Consider the following 26384-nt stretch of genomic DNA (forward strand, 5'->3'; position numbering starts at 1 on the left):
GAGCTCACCCCTTGTAAAGATAATCAAGGAATGAGCCGCATCACAGGGATCACGCACAAACTCTACGTAGCAGTGTTTCAAAGCTCTAGACTTCGGATTGAAATAATGAGGTTAAATGAACCCCTTTGATAGTGAACTGTGATTCCGATTAAGAAGTTTGTAAATACCAGCTCCCCCATCATACAGTCTCACACAAATCCAAAATGAGTCAAAGAACGCTTCATTAACACTTCACTTCCACCACCCTGTAGACAATAATGCTTATTCCTGCATCAAACAGCAACGACACATCTCACACCCAACCAATACCCACTACACAGCATTCCCCGCTATCCACGCCGAAAACGCCTGCGCATTCCTCGTCTGCATAAACACAGACCCAGGCCCAGTAAACTTACACACCAGCCCCTCACCCGCCGTCATATTCGACAGGAGGCCACCCGACGCGACGCGCTCGAGGACATACTTGCAGTTCCACGCAACGAGATGGCCGTTGTCGATGATGTATTTTTCGTCTTTTTGGAGCTATTGTCACGTTAGCAAAAATTCCCTATTGCTAAAACCTCCAAACGGCCTAGACCAGCACTGAAGCGAGGAATGAACAGGGGGAAGGAGAGACATGAAAGACTTACATCCTTCCTAATAATCGCGCCAAAACTGGTAATCCACAGAACGCCCACGCCGCTGATTTTGTACACGAAAAAGCCCTCTCCGCTTAGCATGCCTTTCCCGATGCCCTGGCTCTTGTACTCGGTGACGATTCCCTGTGTGCACGCTAGGAACGCGTCCTTGCCTACGCTCCATTGGTCCTGCCCGCCGAGCTTGATGATGGTGATGTCGCCGATGGCGGGGGGTGCGAGTAGCAGCTCGCCGGGGCCGGTGTATGTTGATTTGTTCATGTCGCCGCCGCCGAGGGCTTTTTTGAAGGAGAATTTCAGCGAGCCTTTGAGGGTTATGGTGGGGGTCATGGCTATCATAGCGCCTGTTGGAACGTCAGTCTGTTGTTTCTCACACTGTTTGATGTCGGGCTTAGGGAAATTAGGGGGACAACGAACCTGGTTTGGCAGTAAACGGACATCCGATCGCCAACTGCACTGTGAGAATACTGTTTGTATCCCGATGGCTGACCCTGTAGCTTCCTCCGTTGAATGTGCCCACATCATCTGCCGACGTGCTCCCCGCGCCCGTAAATTGCGGTTGTTGTGGCGCTTGTACTTGCTGCTGTTGCGGTGGTGCTGATTGCTGGAGTGTATGTTGTTGCTGGCTCGAGGGCTGCTGTGCGACAACTGGACGCGGGCTCGGACTCGATGCGCCGCCATACGGGTTCATAGGCTGGTGCTGCTGAAGGGCAGGCGGGTGCTGAGGAGTGGGCTGATGTTGCTGCGGTGCACTCCCAGGCGGGGGGAAATGCTGCTGCTGCGAGTGGTCTGGAGGCGGCGCATACTGCATCTGCGGCGCACCAGGCGGAGGGTAGTGTTGGGCTTGCGCCTGGGCGGGGGGAGATACGGGCGGTGGTGGGTAGGACTGTGGGCCGCCTGGCGGAGGCGCAAAGTACTGCTGCTGTCCTTGAGCGTCTCCAGATGGCGGTGCTATATATAATCAGGCGAAGCTCCAGAATTTCTCTCCACAACAAAAGTACTCACGGGGATAGTAGCCTCCTCCACTTGGAGTGGGAGTGTGGTTTTGATATCCAGACATGTTTCAGCAGATGTTGATTTGCGTACTCGGACGTCGATATTCGTCGCGTGTGTCTACGGCGGAAGCTGCACGCGCAAAACGAGGACGCAGGAGAATGAGGAAGCGAGAAACAAAGACATGGTCAGCACATATACCTGCATGGCCTGGCGCCCCTTCGTGTCAAGCGCTCAGCCTCAATCCGCCAGACGTTGGCTAGCGGGGTGCGTCGAAGCGCCGCCCGCCCCGCATGGGTACCACATGTCCAAGCTCGTACTGCAAGGTACGCCCTGTCCTGTCTACCGAATGCATTCTTGTTGCTGACGACGACAGTCCAAGACTAGCCAATGCGCAGGTGGAATGAGAACGGAGCAAAGGCTGGAGAAGAACTGTCCCCCAGCTCACGAACGCATTCCAGGGTCCAGGCGCTTGCACATGCACACGGAATGTACTTATGCACATGGAATGTACTTTGTAAGCGCCCGCACCACGCGGCCGGAGCAGACTACACATCAACTTTGATTTGCCGAAGCCTGCAAATTAGCCTGAGCACAAACTCATCAAAGTTAAGAACACACAGTTACACACACAATTAGTTCGAGTCATCAACCGTTCATTCTGTTCTCCTGTTGACTGTACATTCGCCCTTCAGCCCTGTCGTGCCCCGAATCATATCATAAAATCCATGCGACCTCGTTACCTCCAGAACTTTTCTAGGCTACCGCCATGTACCCATAGCGCCACCCAGACAGCCCATCCAAGCAATGCATCCCGTTGAACCTCATCAAGTGCGTAATCCAAAGCCATTAGTTCTTGATCATCCTCCTTCTCTTGCCGACCTGGGCCGAGAAACCAGACTTGATGGCCTGTACCGATCGCCTGGACCCGCAGCTGTTGCACGTCACGAAACTGAGACGGTTCTCACCCTTGGAAAGACTGTACACATATCAGCATAGATAGGGATGGACACGATCAGGGGAAAGCGTACTCTGTGTCTGGGGAACGGCACGTCTTGCACGTGACAAATTCCATGATATACCGCCTGAGCACGTTCTCGATCTGCTTCTGCTGGAAACGACCCTTGATAACCAAGGACGAGTTACCAGCAACGGAGCCGCTGGTTCCCAATTCCGCGAACAAGAACTGTGTGACGTGCTCGTCAGTACGCTTCATGCGCTTGCAGATTTCGGCAATGTTGGCGAAGATGGTCTTCTTGTTGCCTTCACGGAGACACTGTGGCGGCGGGATCTTGTAGCTCTTTGTGCTGGAGCTGGCAAGATCCGGGTGGGTAGAGTGGAGGAGGGTGAAGAAACGGCTTAGGAGTAGGTTGTACGAGATGGGGGTCGTCGAGTCGTGTTGCCAGATGCCTGTGCCCTTCATCATGTCACCCTCCTGCACTTCAGGCTCAGCGGCGACCTCCTCTTCCTCGGGCGCTTCACCTCCGGCAGCGGCGAGCTTGGCCTCGAAGTCGTCCTCGACCTTCTTCTTGCTGGCCTTCTTCTTCTTCTTTAGTGCGGCGAAGTCGCCCTCGGCCGCCTCGTCTTCCTCGCCCTCCTTCTTCTTGGTCGACTTCTTCTTCTTCTACTAGCATGTCAGCCGATGTTCGTGTTGCTGTGTCTTCAAAACGGTATTCGCACCTTCTTGGCTAGGTCGGCAAACATCTCCGTGACCTCCTCAACCTCCTTCTCGGTCTCGCCTGTTACCCCACATGTCAGCCCAAATTCCATCTCGCGTGTGAGGAGTTCCTAACCTGCAGGCGCATGGCTCTCGGCAGACGTCTTGCCACCGTTGACCTCGTTCGACTCGGTGACCTGGCCATCGCTGTCGACAATTGTGGTGCCTTCGGAGAATGCGACCGACTTGCGGGGCTTGCGCTCGGCGGATTCCTGTATTGCGGTGTTGTTAGAGAGAGTTTTTGCGTAAGAACAGCAATGAAGGTCGTCTGTGGGCGCTGGACGGGGTGTGCAGAGGCTCTGCGGGGAGAGGAGGGTGCATTTCGAGCGTGAACGTGGGGCTCGGAATGACGTACGGAATCAGCCATGATTGCGGTTGTGTATGTGTTTTCCGCTCCTAGAGAGAGGTGTACGCTTGTGTGTGGGTCGGTCTGAGAGTTTGGCGTGGATTGTGTATGGGAGTGCGAGTGGACGTGGAATGACAGTCACCTTGATCTTTTCTAACGTTGTGAGTCGAACATTGCCTCCACGCCAAGACCTCAGCCACATTCGGCTTCACATCAATCAACGCGCGCCGACGACACCCGCAGTCAAGCTGCATCGCCCACCCCGGCTTGTCCATGTGCTCGCCGTAGCCTGTCCTCCAAACCGCCCTGTCCTGGCTCTCTTGGACAATATCGTCTCCTTCCGCCCGCCGCCATGTCGCTCAGCAACAGCGAGAGCTTCATCGAGCGTGTTTCAAGCTCCTCGGATGCCGACGAGATCGACTCGCTCCCCTCCTCCGCGACGAGCTCCTCAGCAGACGAGGAAGAATATCTCTCAGATGCGGAAAGAGAATGGAGAGAGTCGCTACAGCAAATGGAGTTGCTGTTGACCATGGTCATGGTGCCGTATCTGGGAAAATACTTTGGCAGGAAATGCGCATATTGGGGTACGTCGCTCGCGAGAGGAAAGTTCCAAGTCACATTTCTGACAGCGAGATAGGGTGGGCAAAGTATATGATGTGGAAATACCCCGTCGAGATTGTTGTCACAAGTCCAGGGGCATTCAAGGCGGCAGGAGCTATCGAGGCGGCGGCGACATTATAACACAACCAACAAATCAACACATATTCACATGGGCGTTGGTGGCGCATATTATAGCAAGTTTAGCGGACAACGGATGGAAGTTTGAGAGGCATTGGCATGTATATTCACCAGCCTAGCCAGGGGCCTATTGAACCATTCAAAGCCCGGAGGAACACACCAAAAACACACTTCAACTACTTTCATGGACCATGCGCGAGAACGGTACCTTTCCAACTTACTAACAATATCAGCTACCCTGAAAGAAGCAGTCAGAACAGACGACTCCTCAAAACGCCGCATCCTAAGCCACAAAATCAGCGCTGTTATACACGAACAGTAAAACAAAGCCTCCTCTCAAAAATGTGTCCTCGAACCTCTCTTTCTATCAATCAACCAAACGACACTCTGCCATGAGCATCCATAACCGGTCTCTCACCCGCTAGACACGTGAAATACTCACGCCTACTCTTCGTGTCCAAACCTCCCTCCTTACCCCAGATCCCCTCCATCTCCTCTCTCTTCTTGCCCTTCGGCTTGCCTTCCTTAATGCGAAGTTTTTCAAAGTAGACATAAGCGCCATAGAAGACGCTCGATGTGTTGCCTGGCGAGTTGTCAGCACCCTTCGTTCTTGATTTTGAGTCGCCGTCGCTTCCGAGAACACCACTGTCAACAGAGTCAAGAGATACATACCTTCCCAAGCCCCGTGCTTGCTCCGAAAATCGTTCAGCTGCTTGGACTGAATCTTCTTCGGTGGCGTGGTGTGATACTGCGCCGCCACCTCGCGAAGAAAGGCCGCCTGCGTAACACCCGGCTTCTTGAGGTGCAGATTGATTTTCCTGCGAACCTCGTCACACGTATCTGCCTTCCATTAGCTCACATTCCCATCCCACCTTAACCAACCTACCAAAAACAGGCACCTTGTCCTCCTTCTCGCCCTCAATCTCAACGCCATCCACGCTCGGCACAGCATCGCCCTCATCAGCAGTCTTCACCTTCTTATTCGGCTTCATCTTGATGCCGCGGAGCTCCCGTTTCTTGAAGAACGCCCATGCGGCTGTGTACACTGACGAGCCGGACCCTTTGTCGCGCCCGTTCTGGTTCATGAACATGCTGTAGCCTTTGGAGTTTACGCCGATTTCTTTCTGGAACTCGCCGACTTTCATCTCGCCGTTGTCGAGGAAGGTGCGGATTTTGCGGCTGCGACGGGTCTTAGCATACTATGTGCAAATATCGACAGGAATGGTGGATAAGTTGAGATTCGCGATTGACGTGTGGGTAGATGCGGTAATGGAGCGCATCTCCGTCTGAGGGAACAATACTGTCTGGGAATCATGGCGCATGTAGTGCACATTGGCGCGAAAACACCCCTGACATGCACACTTCACTGCGAAAATGCCAAAAAAAGAGAATAAAAAAATCCACAAACCGAACAACATCACAGCTATCCGTGACGGCCATATCTTCAATCTGCTCATCGAGCTCCTCATCCCCCATCGCCAGATACACGTCCGAGCTGCGCTTCGTCATCTTGTCGCAAGTCCGCGTGTTCAGTAAGCTATCTAAACCACCTTGATATAAAAAGACCCAACAATATTACACTGCGATGCAATGTAGTTTAGACGTGAAGATGTAAAATAGGAGGAACGTGACGCGTTGTGTGTTGGGGGAAAGTTGTTTCGCGGGATGACGAAATGCGACGCGTGGGAAGATTGCGCTAGGGGTTTGGGCGGGAGAGTGGGGTGGTGGAGCACGGGCGCGCGAGGTCAGGTGTTGGTGTGGGGTTTCTTGCTGCGATAGGTTTGCATCCTACACAGTATCTCTCCGCTGTCGATGGCTTTGTCAATCTTCGGGTTTGTTGTGTCTTGTTACTTATGACTATATTTACATTGGCTTCGGGCTTGGGAAGAGATGGATTTGAGTTGCGCTATCATCACCAACACCGTCCGAAGTCTGGCATAGACTATTAACGTAAAACACAGACGAAAGTACTCGGTATTCTGTAACCATTACACCACCGTCATACATACCAATCAACGAAGCTTAACCAGAAAGCTCAACAGGATCATCCGACATATCGTATAATCCTTTCCTCTTCGAATCTTTGTAAAGAATCGCTAACAAATCTTGATGACCAGAGGCCAAAGCCAAGTCATAGGGCGTCTTTCCTTCGCCGTTCGCTTGGTAAGGGTTTGCACCTCGTGCACACAGAAACGAAGTGACCGCAGTACGGAGGTCTAAATCGAACCTGTAGTCACCCATCCAAAAAGTGACAGCCTGATGAAGCACTGTAGCGCCGGACGACTCGAACGGTGCATTTACATCCCACCCATGTCTCATCAAGATGTTCAATACGGCAACTATGCGGTTTGGAGCAAACTCTTTCTCGGCGTCCGAGAGCGTCTTTTGCAGCCATGAACGACTCATTAACTGCCCAGCTAAAGTCGACCATGAGTCCGGCTCAGATGGCTTAGCGCCGTTGGCAATTAAGAATTCTACCATGTTCGTTTGTCGTGCGCCAACGGCAATTTTCAAGGGCGACAATCTGGTTGAATATCCGTACGGCACATCATTGACATTGAAACTCGCGCCTAGCAGGCGCCGTGCCATGTCAATCTCGCCAAAGAGCGCAGCAAAGTGTAGCGCTGTCAAACGTTCTGGACGAACTCGCTTCCGCACCTTGGACCGCCAAAAGTCCTTTTTCTTGTCAAGAAGACTGGCCAAAGCCGAATGGTCGCCGTCACAGACAGCTTCCTCGATGCGATCTCTGGGTTGGCAACCTATCTTGGCGATCACGTCTTTCCGAGACAGATGTCTGCCTTTGGGAATTTCGTTTGCCTCTGGAGGTTCACTGAGACACAGAGATGCGGCATCAACTGCTATTGCGTCTGCGGGGTATTCCTCTTTGAATCTATTGTCGTTCATGACCCTCGGATTAGTTGACACTGTCTGCAGGGGAGAAAGTGCAATAGGAATGGATCGCGGTGACTGGCTTGGTTCAAACGATTGCCGAATACTGGGAGCTGGCGTTTTGACTAACAGAGACAATGGGCGGTACGAACGATCTTCCATGGCTAGTCCAACAGTCGACCCAGAGAGCCTACTTTGGATGCTCTGTGTTACCAGGTCTGGGTCATCACAGGCCGGTCGAGTCATTAGTGATGAAAAGTCGAGATGAACTTCCGTGCCCAGGGAGTCTTCGACATGTTGTATTACAGCGCTTCTGCGTGCTTCTGGTATCATGGCAAGACATGATTTTGCACGAGCGCGATTGTCGAGCAAGACGTATATATGCGCCATGAGTGCCATAGACTCCAAGGAAGCTTCGCTCTGTTTGCCTAGTAGTCGCCTGCGCGCCTGCAACGCTTTCTCGCACTCAGATCGCGCACGGTCAATCTGGCCTGTTCTAACATATAGTTGTGACAATAGGTGTGACGCATTGTAGATACACTCTCGTTTCGCGTCCGAGCTCACTGACTGTTGGACCAGACTCACAAGGGCCATTTCGGCATCCGCAGGCCCTTGCGTATGATACGCACAGACAGCGAGTATGTAGTGTATAGCGAAGATATCACAGAATGCGCGTTGCTGCACCGGAAGCTGTTGCAGCACTTGTAACGCCTCTTGGAGAAGAGAGTCGGCCTCGGTCCATTCTTGCCTCTCGAAAGCCTTTGTGCCCGTATCCAACGCTGCTTTGGCAAGATCCGTCTCCAAATCATCATCAGAATTGTCCGTTGCCACATCGCCGGCTCCGCGTTCCTGCAAAGCATTTTGCGCAGAAGTTTCGGTTGGTCTCTTTGGGATTGTGTCTGAAGCCTCCAAACATCGCTGGTCCCGACGGATAGATGCCAGAGTATCCACCCAAACCACGACGCGGATATTGCTACTCGCTGTCTCTTGGCCTCCAGCGAAAGACCTCGGAGAGAGACTTGCTTCGTACAAGGTCGTACCTGTCGCGATGACTTCGCGCGCACATTGTATCAAAGTGGCTTCAGTATGTGAAAGGCGCGACTGCGGGTCGGCTCTTGATGATTTGTGCAGTTTCTCAATCACGACTTGTAATCTTTCCAACTTCTTAGAAAGCCGCTGATCAACTCGGCCAGGTGCAAGATGCGTAATTATCCTGCAGACGAGGTCAGCTCTGTCGAATGACAATCGTAGTAAGGCTTACGTATCGATCAACAGCGATATAATATGCAGATTGTCGGTGTGTCTACATACTACCATCCCGAAGCTGATAATCTGCTGCCGGCTTTCGTCCAGCTTCCACTGGCGCTGAGCCTGGCCGAAGAAACCGATCTGCTGACTTCCCACTCTTTCGACGAACATCTCCAGCTCTTGTATTGTTTGACTGGTCTCTTTTATCTGCGTTTCGAGGCAATCCCATACTCTGTTGTCAACATCAAGTAGCGGAGATGAGCCTGCACCGTTCTTGTTGACATCCATCTCTAGTTCGGTGTATACAAGATCGCACTCAATCCCAAGCGATTTGACCTCCTCTGTCAAAACTTTGATCATAGTATCGACAAGTTCAGCACCCTGATCGAGCTTTGAAAGCGCAATCCCAAGCTTCCAAGCCCTCTTGCTCAGTGACAGAATGGCAGAGGCGGTGCTCACAGCCGTGAACGGAGTCATCGTTGCCATGACGCGCGCGTTATGATCATACGTGGACGTACTAGTATGATACATGCTGAAAGGTACGAGAAAACCGAACTCCAGGTTACAAAAAGCGTCGAGTCCAGGTCAGCCTGCGAGAGAGATTATGCGTCGTAAGCGGCGTGCGCCACAGCCTTGTGTAACTGAGCTGACCACACCTCAGCTCTCGGTTAGTTGAAATACCAAGGAACAAGTTGCAGCGAGATGTTCGAACAGTTAGACAACTACATACAAATTTTGTGTATAGCTTGTGCTCCTTATACGTCGCTTGTATATACCTAGCCTCAAATTTTTGCTGTGCTTCTCCCTTCAGTTTTATCGCGTTGCTTCCCATGAAGAACGCAGCTTTGGTCTCAGTCTTTCAGGTCTCGAACACAGGAGACCAGAATAGGAAGCACGCGCACACCCTTAAAGGCCCCAATCACAAAGTCTCAACAAATCTAACATCCGACTCAATTACCTTTCGACTGGTTGAACGGACATACGCATATGCATCTTCAGCTCGGAGCGGGGTCTGCGTAAGCCGCCGTAATATCAAGGGCGCACATGTGAACGCCTCTCATGTGGTACAGCAGTCGATCCATCATCACAACTGAAGTATTGAATTCAGCCTTGAACGTAAAATCGATGAAGCCTCATACACCCACCGTCGAAAACCAAAATTATTGTGATAGTAAGCTTCGCGAGAGCTCAAGGTATCTTATGATACCAAACTTTAATAGTTTCCATGGTGTACTGTAAGGTGCATGTCGCAAGACTCTTTTGACTGATATCGTGGCCGGGCAAGTATTGGCCCCCACCCTTCCACATAGTCAAGGCAGTGCACTGTCGGGGGCTACAGGAGAAGGACCTGTCCATCCGGTCTTCTACTTACTCAGCTATTGTCCACCTTCCAGTTATTTTCGTATCTAGTGTTGGTTGTTTGTCTTCCACGGTGTCACTGAACCAGTGCCACTGTTAATCAAGCAGTATCTTCTACGTGTTATTGACAGAAATTTACCACGACAACGGCCCTACCTTAGTCGTTTGAGGCCAGTCGCACTCTACCAACACACCATGGTGGAGCTCAGAAAAGGTCCTACGATCATGGATACACAATCGCTAGGTCACTCCATTGAACCCATATATGGTCGCGAGATCGAAAGGCAGACCGGATGGAAATACAAGGCCTTGAAACTCGGACCTCTGACCCTACCCTATTATGCTTCACCTGAGTCGCAGTTGATCTTGGTGTCATTCGTATGTTTCCTTTGTCCAGGTAAGTGTACACTATGCGACGATATTGTTTAGCGTACTGACTATATGCAGGCATGTTCAATGCTCTCAACGGCCTTGGAGGTGGAGGTCAACTTGACGACGATGCCTACGCCAGTGACGCTTCAAACTGCGCACTCTACGCTACCTTCGCTGTTGTTGGTTTCTTCGCCGGCACGATCGTGAATACTCTGGGCATCAGGTTCTCCCTCTCTTTCGGCGGCTTTGGATACTGCGTCTACGTTAGCTCGTATCTGTGCTTCAATCACACAAAGAATTTTGGCTACGTCGTCTTCGCCGGCGTGTTGCTTGGAAGCTGTGCCGGCATTCTCTGGTCTGCGCAAGGAGCCATAATGATGTCGTATCCGCCAGAGAAGCTCAAAGGCCGATATATTTCTTGGTTCTGGATAATTTTCAACCTAGGTGCTGTGATTGGCAGTGTGGTAAGTCGATATTGTCCCATCTGATGTCGGATGCAAAAAGCTTATATCGATATCAGGTTACACTTGGCCTGAACATCGACAACGACACAGTCAAAGGCAAAGGTGTCAGTAACGCCACTTACATCGGTTTCTTGATTCTCACAGGTCTCGGAGCCTGTCTGTCCTGGACTTTAGTCGATGCAAAGCATGTCGTGCGTCGTGACGGGTCTAAGATTATTCTGATGAAGCACCCGACATGGAAATCGGAGATTATTGGCCTGTGGGAGACACTTAGGAGTGATCCCTACATAATCTTCCTATTTCCTCTATTTTTTGCCTCCAATTGGTTCTACACCTATCAGTTTCAAGATGTCAACTTAGCGCGATTCAACGTGCGTACTCGCGCACTCAACAACACGCTCTACTGGCTAGCTCAAATGATCGGGGCTCTCGTATTTGGATTCGGCCTCGACTTTCCGAATATCAGAAGGACTACTCGAGCAAAGTTTGCTTGGGTTATCATGTTCATCCTTACATTCGCCGTCTGGGGTGGAGGATATGTCTTTCAGAGGAGATACACACGAAAAGATATCCAGGAAAACACTGTCACTCAATACGACTGGTCGACAGATGGTTTTGTGGGGCCAATGTTTTTATATGTTGCTTATGGCTTCTACGATGCAGCCTGGCAAACGTGTGTGTATTGGTAAACAGCTTGAGTCTGCTCCGCGAATAGATTTTGCTAACTCGCGACAGGCTGATGGGAGCAATTACCAACAATAGTCGTAAATTGGCTAACTTCGCAGGCTTCTATAAAGGCATACAGTCAGCTGGTGCAGCCATAATTTGGCGGTTGAATGGCAAGGGGACCCCATACATGAACATGTTTGCTTCGAGCTGGATCTTGCTAGCTGGCAGCCTGGTCGTTGCGCTGCCGGTCATTCTTTTGAAGGTCAAGGATACCGTGCCGGTTGAAGAAGACCTTAAATTCACGGATGAGACTATCGACGATTTAGTTACATACAGACATTCCGAGCAGGGGAAAGCTTGAATGTCTTTTCGAGGATTGAGGTTAGGCTGAACTATCGAGTATACCGGCAGAGGCTATGATTGCGTTCGAGTTTCCATTCCAGCATGAGCGGATAGGTAGCACGTTTTAATTAGCAGTATTTGAGACTACATGGTCCTCCACAACAACCCTCTTTACTCACAAGTGACGTTGTGTAAGCACTTTGCCTCATAAATGAACATGAGTAGACATCTAGCACATAGCCTCCTCACGTCTTGGGGCATGTGTTGTCATCTTTCAGAATCTCATTGAAGTGATGGGAACTGAAATCTGTTCCATTCGGGAGTTGCAGGGTGTTAGCTGACACTCGTTTGATACTCGACATTGAACTCAACTTTGTATCATACATCTACGTACTTCGTCAGTCGCTTCATAAATACTTTCTTGGCCTACCATATATCCAATCTTCTCATCTGTTCAGTGTCCATCTGAGTACGAAGTTTACTTTCGACCATCTCCCCGTACGTGGGCCATGAAGACACGATCAAGGTACTAGAGGAAGACAAAGAATCCCGTCAAGATCAACTTCACTACCTTGATCGCAACCAAAAGGCGACCCAGAACCCGTCAAGATTACCAAAAAGAGCGGCTTCGTTTTGCTGCTCCTCCTATAATCTGACCCATGTAGCTTATTATGTAGCAGTATTGTAACAACCTCCTGACCCAGACTATCAACACTTGCAATATTTTGCAGTCTAGAAGAAGTACTAATAAGAGTAAAACAGGTTGCGGCTAATTTGTTCTTCACTTATGTACTTAGGTCCAGATGTGCTGTGTTGAGCTCGACATTTGTTATAGTCACTGGAGTTTGTGGTTGCGCAACAGTGATTAGGGCAACGGGCTCAAATACCCAGGAAGATATATGGAAGCCTCTATGATCATATGGACTTTACGGATGTCACTGAGGTCTTCGTCAACGAAAACAGCGGGTGGGCGGAAGCTACCAAAGTCCTTGCTGCTTTCACCGATGCGGCCGTGGCTGCTGGAGTGAAGTATGTCAAAGCTGATATCAAGACTTTGACCTTCAAACAGGGCGAAGGTTGATCCGGTATTCGTACCACCAATGGAGATGAACTTGTCGCCGGTCGTATCCTTCTTTACACCGGAGCTGGTACAGCAAAATTACTTGCGGGTAGCGCACCTGACCGTGTGGATCTTCAGGTAGACGGCCGTATGGTGCCTGCAGCAATAGTCACTGGTATCGTCAATCTTGATCCTCAGAAAGGCAAGAAATATACAGAGATACCTGTCAGTGTTCACGCCATCAAAACCACTCGAGGTGTGTCCCGTCATTCAACCTATACAGGCTCAGAAAAGCTGACTTCAAGCACAGGAGAAATCATGCCTTTGACAGCACCATTGATTGAGGACGAGCCATATACAGTGAAGTTCTGTCGCGATGAGAGCTTCAAAAAAACCGTCAAGCACGAAGCATCTGGACAGTCCTTTTCCATGCCGCCAGATAGCCCAGATCAAGACCAAAAGAATCCAACCGAAGGCTTGAAAGCGCGACTCGAAACCGTAAAGAACGGCATTTTAGGCGAGCCCGGGAGGAGTGTGACGATTGACGAGTACCGAGTCTGCTGGTACGTGACACCTCAAATTACTTGAATGTAGTGAAGATAGGGTATGTTAATCTTGATATTCAGGGACGCGGTAACCCCGAACCAAGACTTCGTCATCACTGCTCATCCACATTGTGAGAATCTTTACGTAGCCACTGCTGGCTCTTTCCATGGGTGGAAATTCATGCCAACTATTGGACGCTATGTGGTGGATATGCTGGACAACGAGTTGGAGCCTACACTGGCCAAGCGTTGGGCATGGGATAGGAGTAACGAAGGTGCGGCTCACGGTAATTTGCTACCTACTCTCGAGTTAAGGGATTCGTGAGGCAGTGCTGCGCGCTCTACTGTTCTGGCATTTGTGCTCATTGTGCAATGGCCTGGTATGCATGCGAAAGTTGTAGATGGCTAAATCATGGCTAAACACACATAACAGGTGTGATAACAATTGAGAACTTTAGCACAATCATGGACTGCTTTATGACAACATAGTTCAGCATTGGAGTGACCGTAATCTCGAGCGAATTGAGAGGAACGTGAGGGGTTGAACGTAGAAGAAAGCGCGAGTGAGACTGTGCACTACAAGCAAAGCGTTTTGATCTATCTCTATCTTGGTCCTAAATTCAGCAGTTGACACATAGGAGTACGAAGTTGGAGGGGACAAAATTGAACAGTTTGCAATAAATGTACTAACTAAACATGCTGATAGAACGTTTTCTTTCTCGGTAAAACCAGATTTACTGAAAGCATCCTTATAAAGTCGGTGAATTCACTCGCCATATACCTTGTGCTAGATAACTATTTCCCATCAATCAGTGAACAGTATACTTGAATCATGTTATTGGATGAGTTGTGTTGTGGGGATGTCGAGCGTCATCGATCTTGCAGCCCCTCTGTTCAGCCTCATCAACACTAGTCGGCGGGTCAAAATTCCTGCCTATCCTTACGATCAATCAAAAAGCCGAGACAATTGTAGACTTATGTTACCATGGTCAGTCCGACAAACCTTTCTTGTTAAGTAAGGGAGATATCGAATAGAGAGACTACAATCACCATTACTTGTCTTGAAAATACAACATCTTACTATCCAGAGGAAAGCTGTAGCGTCTTGGAGATGAGTTCCTGATTAAATCATGGCTGAAGAATCATTATAATAGGCTCGTACATCAGGCCCCCAGTCTGCAGGGATATGGATGTGGGTCGCCCGTGCGGGCCATAGCTAGTGATAAAAAGAGCCGATGAAAGATGCGGAACGGGCGTCGGAAGCGGCTGGCCACGTGCGCTAACAGCTAGTCTGTTTCCATGCCATGAAGGCGGAGTCGATTAGTGCTCACTCCATTTCAAGTTGTTATCGGTGCCTGACAGTGACGGGCGGAGCCAGAATTCACTGACGAAGCTTCTACAGACGACGTCTAGTCTTCTAAGGGCTAGCATGTGATTTACCCGGGTGATATTTTCTCACCATGAAGTCGAAAGATTAACCAGGAACGTTTCACCTACAGAAGTATCACATATCTGATATGGAGCAGCACACGTAGTATAGTATTGGCTGAGAAGCTGCGAACTCTAGAGTCGGGACCATAAGAATCATATTGAGTCGATGCCGGTGTTCATAGCAAGAAGAGACGGAGCAGCGTGGCAAGGTAGAATACATAGGGTCTACTTTCAGCCATGTTTCTGCTAGCAGCTCACTCTGTTGCCACGGCAAGACCGTGGCGGAGAACAATACGTTCAAAAACTATAGGCCTCTAGTAAGGTTAAGTAGTTCACTAACCGTTACAGGTTATACACCCAGCATTAGATGGCTCTTCGTCATGATAGTGATCAGCAATCTCAAGGCATGATACCAGGGCTTTCTCACCGCTCAAGATCCTCTCGCATAGAACTCCAGATGCTATCTAGTCCACAGAACACATACCCAGGATGACTCCAATGTGAATGAAAACCGGGGTCTTCTGGGACGTATAAGTACCTGGACGATGTCTCCCCTCTACTCAATATCATCACAACACTTAGCAACTTCAACTCCTCCACACAGCTTCAACAACCACTCTCATCGATCTTCGATGCCATCACTTCTCCAGTACGTTTTTCCACTTCATTGAAGGACACAACCCGTGCCTTCCACTTTTTACACTAACTGACTTGATTCTCATAGCCCACCAATTCAAAATGTAGTTTACGTTTGCCTCCAGTGTCGCAGTTGCCGTTGTCCTGACTCCCGATGTCCACGCCTTTTCCGTGACCAATTGCGTCACGGGAGCTTATCATAACTATCGCGAGGCCGGAAACAACAATTGCCAAAACTTCAACACTGGCAACAGTGTTGCATACGACAGCAACAAGGGATTGAAACTCACTGTTTACCGAGCCACCAACTGCCAGAGCACCTCTTTCACCACCACCAAGCAGAACAGCTGCCAGGGCTTCGGTTTCAGCGGACAGTCTGTCAGGGCCAACTAATGACTGGAGCAACATCATGTACGCTTGGATGAAGAGGAGGGTAGAGTTGATCCCGAATGATAAGGAGTCAGTTTCAAAGCCACAGGGGCATTCAATTTTATGATTTGTTTCGATGTAGATCATGTTTAGAACAGTCTTTCATTTGAATATTACCCTCTACTCCGAAAAACCGTGATTTATATGGCAACCAACAGTGCATGCCAGTCAAACTGTGGCTTCTTCGGCTTGAATAGTGGAGTGATGAATACATCTTCATCAAAATCATGATACTGCTGATCGGAACCCAACGGGAGTTCATCGTTTGTTCAACAAAATGGCCAGAGGTACTGTTCTTGACATATATTTGTGGAATAGAAGTTGATTATTGAAACGATTTGTCTGCTAGAATTACGTGTCCCATGGATCACCCGCTCAACATTGTAAAGTTGGAGTCCTGGAGTTCCAGTTTATTTCAGGTGAACTGGGGCCTAAACAATTTACTTCTCCAAGTATTAGTCTCTGCCGGAATTGAGCGCGACGTTGACCTCGAACAATCAGCATATCCGACAGAATACTTTCCAAACGGCTCGTTACTACGGTGTGAAAGTATTCATGTCATCAAAAGTTAACTTCCGAGAAACCAAAAAATACATACATGATGGCAACAAAAAGTCATCAGTCAACGTCGTCAAATTCCTACTCGTGTGGAGCTTTTCGAAGTCGAACTCGCGTTATTAAATCCGCTCTACTCAGCATCATATTCCCTGTCCCTGCAGCGAGATTCAGAAGAATTGATAAGTGAGATAAATCAGTAAGCCAAGGGTGTGAGCTTTCTTCACTTCGATCACCCAATTGACTGAGAGTGACTCATAACGATACTGTCTTTGAGATAAGCACTCTTCAGAACAGGCGCTCTCTAGAAACCGGCTTCCCCTCGAACGCAGTCGCAACGAGGTTTGCGCCGCACTGTAGCCAGGGATTACATAACCCTACGTCAACCTGTCAGCATATGCGATAAGCTGCCAATACTAAGCTTTGGTATGGCGATTTTTGGAACCGGGGGCATGGCGATGAGGCCGTTCTAAGTGACAGGCAAGGTGCACTGCAGCTGGCGCAAGAGCAGCGCGACGTCTCGTGTGGCTCCGCTAGGCACCTTACCGTAGAATTAAACCTGATAGGTTTACCACTAACCAGGATTGAGCTATGGCGCGGGGACTGAGCCATAGTGGCTTAGCATCTGCTGTGGGATTGACTGGCTTCAACCCTTACTAGTGGTAAATTTAGAACAACCATGCCGCTGACAAATTAGCCGATGCTACCCCGAAAGATCTTGAGGAAACGCTAGTACAGGTATTAACACCGCAGAATAAATGTACGCAAGTGAAATCTGGCGGCTGGGCAAAATCTTGAAGGGACCACTATTAAGCGGGGAAAGCGTTTACAAAGTCCACGCCCACATGCGCAGCCTTCCATTAGGGTCTAAGCGTGTTGTTTACGTCACCCGGCGCTTCCATGAAACAAATCCCACCTCGACTCTTCTTCCCTCGCCGCAATCTTGCCTCAATGTACACCAACTACTCTCCCATCCCTTGACTTTAGCTGATCGACAACCGAAGAGTTCCATGCTGTTGGTTCACGCTGTCTACATCGATATCTTCCTACAATCTCTCCGAGACCTCGCTCCCGATCGCCTTTACATGCGTCGATGCTGTGCCGCAGGTCCTGAAAGTATCGATAATACAGCCCACGTCACCGACTCTAGCAACCTGAGCGCGTTGCATATGCACCGAAGCTAGAGGTCGTCTGTACTCAAACTTGTTTCGCTACCACGTTCTCTCTTCTCTGGCTCAGCTTGCCATTCCAATCAGAGTCTGGCGCGCGTGTACATCTTCAACCACAGACTAAGGCCCAAGGATCTATAGCATCAGGTATTTCGATTACCCTCCTCTCATGATAAGTGCTTACAGTTACTAAGCAAATCAGTCTCAAACAGAATCAATACGGAGAGTATGCCATTCTTGTTTTCTATTACATCTATCAGCATGAAGTTTTGGAAGAGCAAGCACGCGAGTTCCTCCAGTTCATCCAGAACTCTTTCGATACTCTGCCGGGGTAAGAACTACCTGTCACCCATTTGAATTATTAATCAAGTTGTTCTAGGCAAGAAAATTAGTCGCGAGGAGCTTTTCAAATATACCAACGGACGTTTCTTAGCCAGAGAGAAGGAGTCATGCGACCGAAGATATCTGAAATTCGATTTAGACCAGCTCTGCGCTGTAGCCGCCTCTGCCGGCAGTAGCAAATCGCCTATCCGCGCGATTGAGAAAATGGAAGGCGGCTTCAGCAAGGCACTGCTTATGAGCAAAGAAGATGGAACGGAGGTCGTTGCTAAACTTCCTTTCTCTATTGCTGGGCCCCCTAAGTACCTCACAGCATCTGAAGCAGCTGTTCTGCAATACTGTGCGTCCTTATGTCTTGAAAGAGGAAGCTACTGACTAATCAATACGATAATAGTGCATGACCACACCACAGTTCCAGTCCCCAAAGTCCTAGCATGGAATGCCGACTCTTCGAACCCAGTCGGTGCCGAATACATCATAATGGAGAAGGCTGCCGGCTGTCAACTGGTCAAGAAATGGGGAGAGATGGAAGAGTACAATCATTTTGAATTTATCGAAAACCTGTGCAAGGTTGAAGCTGATCTCGCGGCGATTGCTTTCCCCGCAAATGGAAGTCTATACTTCCGTGAGTCAATGGGGGCTGACGACAAGTACGAACCACTCGCACCCGACATGGATCCTTCCGGTCATTTTTGTATTGGGCCGTCTTGCGAGCCGTCATGGTTTGGCAAGGACGAAGCGGAATCTGTACAGGCAAACCTTGATCGAGGGCCATGTGAGTAATACTGGGGCAACTTGATTACCTAACTAATAATCATACCTCATTAGGGCCTACACTACCTGCTTTTGGCGTTGCGCTTGCCGAACGCGAGATTTCACGTATCAAACAGAATCCCAAAGTTGTACCCTACGGGCCGCCACGAGCCTCGACTGAGGAAGAACTTGCTGTTTTGGAAATAGCTAAACAGGTTTTTTCTAAGATGGACGCGAAGACTCTTCCTGGACGCTTCTCGTGGCCGACCTTATGGCATACCGACCTACACATGGGAAACATCTACGTGTCTGACGAAGAGCCTACCCAAATCGTCTCACTTATTGATTTGCAATCTATTGTAGTCTCGCCTCTGTTTTACCAAGTTCGCTTCCCTGAATTTATAAGCATTGGCGACGACTACAAGCTTGGGAACGAGGTACCAACGCTCCCGGAGAACTTTAATGAAATGGACGACGACGATCAAGCGATTGCTAGGTTCAGACACAAACAAGCAATGATGGGCAAGGCTTACGAGGCTGCCAGCGGTTTTAAGAACAAGAATGTCCTTAATTCCATACGTCTTCCTCCTCTTTTCCGACAACTCTTTCTCCGTTGCGGAGAAGCGTGGGAAGAGGGTATTGTACCTCTTCGTGCTTGCCTAATTGCAATAGCTGACGTATGGAATGAAGCGGGGTTTTCCGGCGATTGTCCATGCAATTTCAGCGAGGATGAGATCCAAAAGTATCAGCAGGAATTTGAAGTATACCGGGATCACCACAAGATCTATGAACTGGCCCGAGAATATCTGGGTACCGATGCCGACGGCTGGATTGCCCCTGATGATGACTTTGAGGAGAAGCAGCAGCGGAACAAGGAACTGCTTGAAATTTGCATAGCTCACTGTGCGGAGTATGGTAAATCGGCTGAAGAGATACGGAAGATCTGGCCGTACTAAGGAGGACCTGGGCGATTCCCTATGTTCATCACGCAAGTTGGAGAGCTCATACAGGGCAAAAATGTGACAGTACTATCAAGACGTCTCGAGCTATGATTGGAAGTGATATCACATAGGATAGAAACGAGATATTTACATTCCTTCGACTACAATGGACTCTAGGGACAGGAGCGCTACATCTTACGCTACATATATCAGGACCCCAATTCATCCATCAATAAGCAGCGGGAAAGTATCGTTGTAGCTTCGTCAGAAAAACCCAAAGGAACTGTCAGCACCTTTCAGACTTATAAGAAGGATCTCTTTCCCCCTTAGCCGACCTTCGACTTGTACTGGGTGGCCACAGTCTTGAACAAGTTTCGAATCGTCTCCTCCTGCTTATGCTCTGGGGTGTTGACATCGATCTCGCCAGAAGCAATGGTGCCATGGGTTCCTTTCTTGTTGCCGATGAACTCCTTGAGGGCAGCACCCTTCGCTTGAGAGTTGACTTGTAGGTTGATCTTCTTCTTTCCATTCACCACCTCTCCAGCATCATAGCGCAACTGGGATGCTGCGTCGTTCCTTGCCGTCTTTGACGGGAAGATACGCCCTCCAGGGGTTTGCTGATTGAAGAATTTCTTGTAGCTCTGCGTCTTGATGATATTGTCGTGGAACTCCTTGAGGTATTTCGACATCTTGGAAATGTATGAACGTGTTTGAAGTGACGTCGGATTCGTGACTGGTATTTGATCTAGGACAACACGGTGAGGAAACTTCGATGAGCAACACGAGACTAACTGACCTGGTACTTTGTTTCGATGGATAGGCTTGTCTTAAAGACTCGTTACAAACTGCTTTGTGACGAACATTTATACCAGTAACCGGACAGATATTCGCCCGACTATACGCGCCAGGAGGTCAGCAGCAGGCCAGGACGATTGATGGAGCATTCCCCTTCATACCCAACTGAGCGTGTTCTCCCTCTGTTGTGTCCTCCATTGGCTCTGCGATTCGGTGTGGCACAGCTTCACAACGGGGCCACAGCTGAGGCAACAGGGCATCCCCCATGCAGCGGCTAAAGGGTGATTCGCGGCGGTTGCTCCAATATTGTCATTGGAGAGAGTGTTTAGTGCGGCGTGGTTGCGGCGCACGGATCTGATTGTTACTGCCCTTTTTCACGCACCGACACTGATAGCCAGATACGGAAAGTGAAACGAACGGACACTCCCGGATGGAGCTAGTTTTTCGGCGATCTTGGCATAATGCTTAATCTCGCCTCAGGCGTCCAGGACTTTACGTTGATGGTGACGCGTTTGTGATATTGGAAATGTTTCTGTTATGAAGTGGTCGGTCATAACTATCTAGAAGTGAAGTTCTGCAGGTGGTGTGATACTCCTGGTACTTTGGGGTCCACAAAACACCTCGCCGAAGTCGTACATTCCGCGCTCGTACAGAGCAGTCGTATTGCACTCCTTTCCGCGGCTTAATCCTGGGTGTGTCAATATCGAGTGGTGGTTTTGGAGACAATTTTATTCCAATCTATGGATGCTCGACATTATTCACTGAAATACCGCGAGGGTGTAATTTACCCAAATATCGGGTAATTTACACTGGAGCATTAAGCAAAATTATATTTTACACTGCGCTTTAGGTAAATTTACACTGCGTATGTATGTACTCAGTAATTTTCTTAGATGTCTTATAGCGCGAAACAGCTAACTATCATCCCACCCCATGCGGCGGTTCAGATGGTCGTAGGAGAGGACGCGCTGAATGGTCCATCAAGGTCTCTTCCTAGATATAATTCAATTCCAGCTTGTATCTAAAGGATGATTTGGGAGCTGCTTCGCGCACCCCCCAATTGGTCCCGTTTTCGCGCCAACGAATTCCTATTACTAGTCCTACTGTTAATCGCAACAAAGGTTCTTTGGCCTACCCTACATAAGGTGGAAACTCAGCTATCAACACTATCTCATGTACACGCTTACAATGAGCCCACCTACGAGCCCACCCACGATGGAGCTCATAATGAGCCTACCTACTATCCTACCGATAATACGGCTTGGAATTAAACTTACATTCAAGTTTGTAAGTAAGCAGTTATATAAAATTACATGGAATGAGTAAAACCTCTCTGTATATTATTTATAAATCTGCAAATCGGTGTAAGATGTATACTATCATATGTAGTTTTACCTTCCATTCTACACTTCAACGCAAGGTAGAACACAGTCTTTCCTCTATGTAGTCTACACCCTAAAGCTGCGAGGCAATTTACACGATCTCATACCCCAGTGTTCTCCACCGCTGACACCAGCTCCATCATCATCTACCACAACAAACCCATCAACTTATCATACATCACCTGCTCACAATAATACGGCTTCAGAACACCCAGTAAATGCGACGCCCAATCAGTAACAAAAGTCTCGATATAAAACGCCCTCGCGAACTCCCAATACTCGGGGTACCACCCCGACAGTTCCCAGTCAACAATCGCCGCCACGCGACCATCCCTGACGATGATATTAGCAGGTCTAAGGTCCCCGTGCGTGAAGACAATGTCATGCTTGTGTGCGTTAATCATGCCGCGGATGAAGGGACCAATACCAGTCTGGCGTTTTGAGTTGGCGATATAGGTTTCGGCGATCGTAGCGTTGAAGTCTTCTTCGGATTTGAACGGGCCTAGTAACCTAGTCAGAAACAATGCTATCAACACCCCAATATGTATGCGAACAAACCTTTACAACTCGTCGACCACTCCAATATAACATCCGTAACCGGCCCCCCATGCACAGACCCAATGTACCCAGGCGCGGGCAGAGCGCGAAGCTCCGTCATATACTTTTTCAAATCTGTCGCGATCACTTGTTTCTCCGCATCCGTGCATCCCCCCCACGCCTTCCCCAGATCCTCACCCTCGATAAACTCCATGAAAATATACGTATCATACACGCTCCCGTAATCCCCCACATCTCTGTCCAGAGGCCCGTATGCATAAGCTGCAAATAGTTTGGGGACGGGTATGGATGTTCGCTCAGCTATGTATAGCATGTTCTTGGCTTCGATGAGGGACGCGTGGGTACCGTATTTCACTACTACTGATGGGGATAGTTTCGCGAGTTGTGGGCCTACATTGGGCAACATTTCTGGATTTGATGCGCTGAGTTGGTCGGGAGTGATGATTTCTTGGCCGGGGGCGAGGTATAGGATGTTGATTTGGGGAGTGGGGGGCATGGAAGTGTATAGTGAGGGCATTGCGGCTGCTTGGATTGCTGCGGTGGGCTGGTAGTGTGCGTGAGTTGTTTGATACCTCTTTGTGAAGCATTGACTTACCATTATCTTGTTTTTGGACGAATCCATGTTTCGATTGGCTCGCCGTAGCTTGGCGTTGGGATGAGTTGGTTGTTCTGTTTGCTGAATGAGGCGTTGTGGATAATGTTAATCCGTAGCTATCACATTAAGCCTTGACCGAGAGATAGGGGACCTAAGGTGATTGTTCCCAGTGCTGGTAGTCGTCGAGTAGCGTTTTATAGGGAAGGTGTAGTCGAGAGAAGGACAAAAGCAGTTACGCTGGGTGCGGGGGATGATCTTGGCACAATGCTTAATTACGCCTCAGGCGTCCGATATAATTATAACCAACACATATTCATTCCTAAATCAGGCAATAAGCCTCTGACTATCTCACACCTTCTAGCCAGACCATTCTCAAATGCCTTTGCTACCAGATTGCCGGAAAATAGAAGATAAGAAAGACGAGTGTTTCCAACCTATTTACTCCATCTCAGTCCGCATAAGACTCGACAGGCTCGGCTTCCATTATCGCCGTAAAGCCAGCGATCAAATGATCCAACATATCTACCATGCGGCGTCCAGTTTTCTTTACATCCAGACGAGTTTTCTCATGCACCCTGCCATGTCGTCGGAAAGAAATAGTGCCCCTTGTCCCATGCAAATCAGCAATCCGAAAGCGCTGCAATCCTTCGACCTCTTTCAACATGATCCAGAATGATATCCAGCTCCCCGTCAGTAGGTGAATATTTGCAAGGGTGAGCTGACGTAGAGATGGTGCGTGCGCTCTGACGAATACTGTCAGGTCTTCCTCGTGGATCAAGCAGTTGCAAAGATGGAGGTCCTCGAGTTGTGAAAGTCGGCAGGAGAGGGCGAGAGAACGTAATACGGACGCCGAGTATCGAGAAATGTGAAAGCTGCGGTCCAAACTGAGAGCGAGGCGTTGAAGATTTGGAGCTATGGCGATGAATTTGCTCAATCCGTTCTCCCACCCAGGGCTGCGGGTATCTCTGTCACAGCCTGCAATGATGGAGCAGGTGAGAGACTTCAGGTTGGAAGATCGTGACTGAAGTTCCGCAAGACGAGAGGTAGAGAATAGTAGGGCTGAATGTGGGATATCAGCATACCTGGACATTGTAGATTTTCTCATTCTGGCCATGGTGAATTCTTGCAAGTTGATATTGCTTTTGGTGATGGCGTCGAGAACGGCGTGGAAGCATCTACTTCGGAAGACCTCGTCGCTTCGAGGCATGGTAGTGATGCTCCAGTCAAATGGCTCACAGGAATTTGTGCGGAAACGAACAGCCTTGAGATTACTGAAGCCCTGGAGAGAACGGACTAGGCGATCAACAATGCAATCTGGGTAGTTGGAACCAAGAACATCGTTGTACAGTGTAGACTCCCCGCTGATATTCTCCGGTTTGGTGACTGGCACATGGGTGAAACGCTTTGGTGGTGGCCACATTCCAATGCGGCTGATGTCGGTGAGAGCTTGATAGTCTTCATGGTTGAAGAGCTTGATATCCAGAAGCGTGACAGCACTGGACCAGTAGTTACTACGACAGATGCTCAAAAGACGGTCGAGGGATGGCGAGGAAAGCGTAGTCGTCAGCTCGGAAAAATACGTCTTGGCAAAATTCGACAGGCTGAGCAGATTTACATGTCGAGAGGTGAGTCGCAGTGCTTGGTAGGCTGGCAAGTCGAGGTTTGTGGTGATCATGTCCAGGATCTCCACAGGGAGACCTTCTATCGGCGAGGGCATCGGGTTCGCCATGCAAGCACAGACGCGGGCGAGCACTCGAGTAAGATTCCAAAACGGGCGACGGACGTATCATTCACCTCTCATTCCATGACGAGGTCAGGTGTTAGCGGATGTTGTGGAGTGGAGTGGTCGAATGGGGAAGAAGGCGCGGGGGTGATGTGGCGGAGCCAGTTAGCAGACGCACGGACATGTCAGAAGGAGAAGGATGCAGCTGTCACACACCCCGCCAAAGACGCCATCGTCCACCTACGACACTTTTCACCACGTGCGCTGCGCTGCTTCCTCGGACAGCAGCCGTTGTGCAATCAAGACCACACTCCAGGCGCGCAGCCCAGCTTTGTTGTGCGGTGCATCGGCGGCAAAAAGCCGGTAACAGATCCCGGCTTCGGAAGCGAAAAGCAATACCTCTGACAAGTGACTAGAGCACGCCCGCTCTGCCTCAACCTGCAGCCATGGACTCGATGCGCAGCCTCAACAAATCCCTGCCCCGAACGCGGGCCCAGCCAGATGTCCACCAGTCGTTCCGCACCGCCGCCTTGACGGTGACGAACCTGTACAAGTCCGCCCTGGCCGACCTCGACAAAGCCCGCACCGACGGCTACCAAGACGCTCTCGACGACCTGCTCGGCTTCCTGGACAGGCAGAACATGGGCGTCGGGGACGGCGAGGGCTGGCGGATACGGCAGTGGGCGACGGAGCGACTGGATGGCGCTCAGCTCCGGCAGTCGGTCAGCGACAGCGACGAGGACGAGCTGGACGACAAGCGCGCGCGCAGCTCGTCTCCGGCCATGGAACGCAACATGAGCCCCGAGCACACGTGCATCCCAGAAGTCATCGAACCCGTACACCGATGCGACTCAGCTCCCCCTCTTCACGTGGAAGCATCTACGTTGGAGCCTGACACGTCGCCGCTCCACCATGTCTTCCAGTTCTCAGCCTCGCAGGCTTACCCGCCCAACAACAACACGACCGACTCAGCCGTCTCCGATTTCTCCGCCGCTGCCCGCCGCGCCTTCCCTGCCCCCCGCCGGCCCTCAAACCGACCCTCGTCTCGAAGCCTGCAGCGATCTGCTATGCAAAACATATTCCAGCTGGGGAGTGGTGCTGGCCAGAAACGAAAAGCGGTGCAAGATTTCGTCAACGTCGACGGCCCCAACGACCGACGAGACGGCTCAGTGGGAGGGCCGAAGCGTGGACGCATGGCATGATGAAGGCTTGCTGGGCTCAAACACGACGCGCTCATCTCTATCCAGAGCGTGAGCCATGCCGGATTGCCCAGTTTGTGACTAGAAGACGGGTTTTTTCGATGACGTTACGAATTCTTTGCATCATACCCCCGGAGGCGCATTGGACAGGTGGATTCTTTTCATGCATGGGATGGAGTAGAACTATAGAAGCATTGTGTGGCATTTACAATATATATTCTTACTTGGACATGGGTGTTTTAATCTCAGGCAACAAGGACATGGGCTTGGAGGGGTGTATGTGGTAATGGCATGTTGTAGGCTGTATTTTGCATGTTGACGTGCGGAAATTGGTACCTGCAGTGGGTTGAGCTGCATCTAATATTATGGGGACTTTTTGGCATCTCTCTTCTTTTGTCATGATGTTACAGACTTGCATAGACTTTTCCCACAGTGGTGGTCTGATCTCGAGGTTTGCGATGACGTTTTTTCCTCTGGTATTCGTGAAGTTCCTTTCTTG

General features: G+C 49.8%; 15 protein-coding genes across 15 annotated transcripts; 7 read left to right on the forward strand and 8 right to left on the reverse strand.

Annotated features, from left to right (window-relative positions):
- Window positions 1–83: 83 nt before the first annotated feature.
- P153DRAFT_369857 (DUF124-domain-containing protein) lies at window positions 84–2070 on the reverse strand. Its single transcript, XM_033668874.1, has 4 exons — window positions 1644–2070; window positions 1056–1589; window positions 633–982; window positions 84–525 (listed from the first exon to the last, which is right to left on the reverse strand). The coding sequence occupies exons 1-4, from the start codon at window positions 1696–1698 to the stop codon at window positions 313–315; spliced, it is 1152 nt and encodes a 383-aa protein (XP_033520244.1). The 5' UTR covers window positions 1699–2070; the 3' UTR covers window positions 84–312.
- Window positions 2071–2318: 248 nt separating this feature from the next.
- P153DRAFT_369858 (uncharacterized protein) lies at window positions 2319–3816 on the reverse strand. The gene is made up of 5 exons (XM_033668875.1): window positions 3704–3816; window positions 3425–3560; window positions 3312–3370; window positions 2663–3255; window positions 2319–2610 (listed from the first exon to the last, which is right to left on the reverse strand). The coding sequence occupies exons 1-5, from the start codon at window positions 3713–3715 to the stop codon at window positions 2481–2483; spliced, it is 930 nt and encodes a 309-aa protein (XP_033520245.1). The 5' UTR covers window positions 3716–3816; the 3' UTR covers window positions 2319–2480.
- Window positions 3817–4046: 230 nt separating this feature from the next.
- P153DRAFT_378672 (uncharacterized protein) lies at window positions 4047–4435 on the forward strand (the record flags this gene model as incomplete). Its single annotated transcript, XM_033669812.1, has 2 exons — window positions 4047–4278; window positions 4332–4435. 2 exons carry the CDS (start codon window positions 4047–4049, stop codon window positions 4433–4435), a joined length of 336 nt encoding a protein of 111 aa, XP_033520246.1.
- A 368-nt stretch (window positions 4436–4803) lies between these two features.
- On the reverse strand, window positions 4804–6095 carry P153DRAFT_399992 (uncharacterized protein; the record flags this gene model as incomplete). Its single annotated transcript, XM_033671776.1, has 4 exons — window positions 5841–6095; window positions 5319–5611; window positions 5105–5272; window positions 4804–5015 (listed from the first exon to the last, which is right to left on the reverse strand). Exons 1-4 carry the CDS (start codon window positions 5939–5941, stop codon window positions 4804–4806), a joined length of 774 nt encoding a protein of 257 aa, XP_033520247.1. The 5' UTR covers window positions 5942–6095.
- Window positions 6096–6242: 147 nt separating this feature from the next.
- On the reverse strand, window positions 6243–7995 carry P153DRAFT_369865 (ankyrin). Its single transcript, XM_033668876.1, has 2 exons — window positions 7901–7995; window positions 6243–7840 (listed from the first exon to the last, which is right to left on the reverse strand). Exons 1-2 carry the CDS (start codon window positions 7913–7915, stop codon window positions 6455–6457), a joined length of 1401 nt encoding a protein of 466 aa, XP_033520248.1. The 5' UTR covers window positions 7916–7995; the 3' UTR covers window positions 6243–6454.
- A 202-nt stretch (window positions 7996–8197) lies between these two features.
- P153DRAFT_298965 (uncharacterized protein) lies at window positions 8198–9046 on the reverse strand (the record flags this gene model as incomplete). Its single annotated transcript, XM_033664246.1, has 2 exons — window positions 8198–8534; window positions 8583–9046. Coding segments are annotated over 2 exons (801 nt in total), but the record flags the coding sequence as incomplete, so codon positions are not given.
- A 1107-nt stretch (window positions 9047–10153) lies between these two features.
- Window positions 10154–11794, forward strand: P153DRAFT_378675 (MFS general substrate transporter; the record flags this gene model as incomplete). The annotated part of the gene is made up of 4 exons (XM_033669813.1): window positions 10154–10325; window positions 10376–10764; window positions 10821–11449; window positions 11500–11794. 4 exons carry the CDS (start codon window positions 10154–10156, stop codon window positions 11792–11794), a joined length of 1485 nt encoding a protein of 494 aa, XP_033520250.1.
- Window positions 11795–12694: 900 nt separating this feature from the next.
- On the forward strand, window positions 12695–13705 carry P153DRAFT_389311 (uncharacterized protein; the record flags this gene model as incomplete). Its single annotated transcript, XM_033670829.1, has 5 exons — window positions 12695–12804; window positions 12845–12923; window positions 12974–13091; window positions 13146–13398; window positions 13462–13705. The coding sequence occupies 5 exons, from the start codon at window positions 12695–12697 to the stop codon at window positions 13703–13705; spliced, it is 804 nt and encodes a 267-aa protein (XP_033520251.1).
- A 1651-nt stretch (window positions 13706–15356) lies between these two features.
- P153DRAFT_389312 (uncharacterized protein) lies at window positions 15357–15840 on the forward strand (the record flags this gene model as incomplete). Its single annotated transcript, XM_033670830.1, has 2 exons — window positions 15357–15460; window positions 15573–15840. 2 exons carry the CDS (start codon window positions 15357–15359, stop codon window positions 15838–15840), a joined length of 372 nt encoding a protein of 123 aa, XP_033520252.1.
- A 2021-nt stretch (window positions 15841–17861) lies between these two features.
- Window positions 17862–18062, forward strand: P153DRAFT_258033 (uncharacterized protein; the record flags this gene model as incomplete). The annotated part of the gene is made up of 2 exons (XM_033662793.1): window positions 17862–17931; window positions 17980–18062. Coding segments are annotated over 2 exons (153 nt in total), but the record flags the coding sequence as incomplete, so codon positions are not given.
- Window positions 18063–18146: 84 nt separating this feature from the next.
- P153DRAFT_378676 (uncharacterized protein) lies at window positions 18147–19648 on the forward strand (the record flags this gene model as incomplete). Its single annotated transcript, XM_033669814.1, has 4 exons — window positions 18147–18279; window positions 18358–18714; window positions 18768–18907; window positions 19013–19648. 4 exons carry the CDS (start codon window positions 18147–18149, stop codon window positions 19646–19648), a joined length of 1266 nt encoding a protein of 421 aa, XP_033520254.1.
- Window positions 19649–19959: 311 nt separating this feature from the next.
- Window positions 19960–20322, reverse strand: P153DRAFT_389314 (uncharacterized protein; the record flags this gene model as incomplete). Its single annotated transcript, XM_033670831.1, has 1 exon — window positions 19960–20322. The coding sequence occupies one exon, from the start codon at window positions 20320–20322 to the stop codon at window positions 19960–19962; it is 363 nt and encodes a 120-aa protein (XP_033520255.1).
- A 1434-nt stretch (window positions 20323–21756) lies between these two features.
- P153DRAFT_399997 (phosphotransferase enzyme family protein) lies at window positions 21757–23163 on the reverse strand. Its single transcript, XM_033671777.1, has 3 exons — window positions 22964–23163; window positions 22369–22912; window positions 21757–22312 (listed from the first exon to the last, which is right to left on the reverse strand). Exons 1-3 carry the CDS (start codon window positions 22988–22990, stop codon window positions 21957–21959), a joined length of 927 nt encoding a protein of 308 aa, XP_033520256.1. The 5' UTR covers window positions 22991–23163; the 3' UTR covers window positions 21757–21956.
- Window positions 23164–23314: 151 nt separating this feature from the next.
- Window positions 23315–24800, reverse strand: P153DRAFT_399998 (uncharacterized protein). The gene has a single exon (XM_033671778.1). The coding sequence runs from the start codon at window positions 24690–24692 to the stop codon at window positions 23412–23414; it is 1281 nt and encodes a 426-aa protein (XP_033520257.1). The 5' UTR covers window positions 24693–24800; the 3' UTR covers window positions 23315–23411.
- Window positions 24801–24912: 112 nt separating this feature from the next.
- On the forward strand, window positions 24913–26302 carry P153DRAFT_369871 (uncharacterized protein). Its single transcript, XM_033668877.1, has one exon. The coding sequence runs from the start codon at window positions 25133–25135 to the stop codon at window positions 25886–25888; it is 756 nt and encodes a 251-aa protein (XP_033520258.1). The 5' UTR covers window positions 24913–25132; the 3' UTR covers window positions 25889–26302.
- The last annotated feature ends 82 nt before the right edge of the window (window positions 26303–26384 follow it).

This window comes from Dothidotthia symphoricarpi (genome assembly GCF_010015815.1).
Source record: "Dothidotthia symphoricarpi CBS 119687 unplaced genomic scaffold P153scaffold_19, whole genome shotgun sequence".
Lineage (NCBI taxonomy): Eukaryota > Fungi > Ascomycota > Dothideomycetes > Pleosporales > Dothidotthiaceae > Dothidotthia > Dothidotthia symphoricarpi.

Excerpts from the sequence above, each read along its gene's own strand:
- P153DRAFT_369871 (XM_033668877.1), top strand. The coding sequence starts at position 25,133 with ATGGACTCGATGCGCAGCCTCAACAAATCCCTGCCCCGAACGCGGGCC.
- P153DRAFT_369857 (XM_033668874.1), bottom strand. The coding sequence starts at position 1,698 with ATGTCTGGATATCAAAACCACACTCCCACTCCAAGTGGAGGAGGCTAC. Across the intron at positions 1,590-1,643 it reads TGGAGGAGGCTACTATCCCC|CACCGCCATCTGGAGACGCT; the intron begins GTGAGTACTTTT and ends GATTATATATAG. Across the intron at positions 983-1,055 it reads TCCGTTTACTGCCAAACCAG|GCGCTATGATAGCCATGACC; the intron begins GTTCGTTGTCCC and ends ACGTTCCAACAG.
- P153DRAFT_399997 (XM_033671777.1), bottom strand. The coding sequence starts at position 22,990 with ATGGATTCGTCCAAAAACAAGATAATG. Across the intron at positions 22,913-22,963 it reads CGTCCAAAAACAAGATAATG|CCCACCGCAGCAATCCAAGC; the intron begins GTAAGTCAATGC and ends GCACACTACCAG. Across the intron at positions 22,313-22,368 it reads GTGGTCGACGAGTTGTAAAG|GCCCGTTCAAATCCGAAGAA; the intron begins GTTTGTTCGCAT and ends CTAGGTTACTAG.
- P153DRAFT_399998 (XM_033671778.1), bottom strand. The coding sequence starts at position 24,692 with ATGGCGAACCCGATGCCCTCGCCGATAGAAGGTCTCCCTGTGGAGATC.
- P153DRAFT_369858 (XM_033668875.1), bottom strand. Across the intron at positions 3,256-3,311 it reads TTGCCGACCTAGCCAAGAAG|AAGAAGAAGAAGTCGACCAA; the intron begins GTGCGAATACCG and ends ACATGCTAGTAG. Across the intron at positions 2,611-2,662 it reads TGCCGTTCCCCAGACACAGA|TCTTTCCAAGGGTGAGAACC; the intron begins GTACGCTTTCCC and ends ATATGTGTACAG.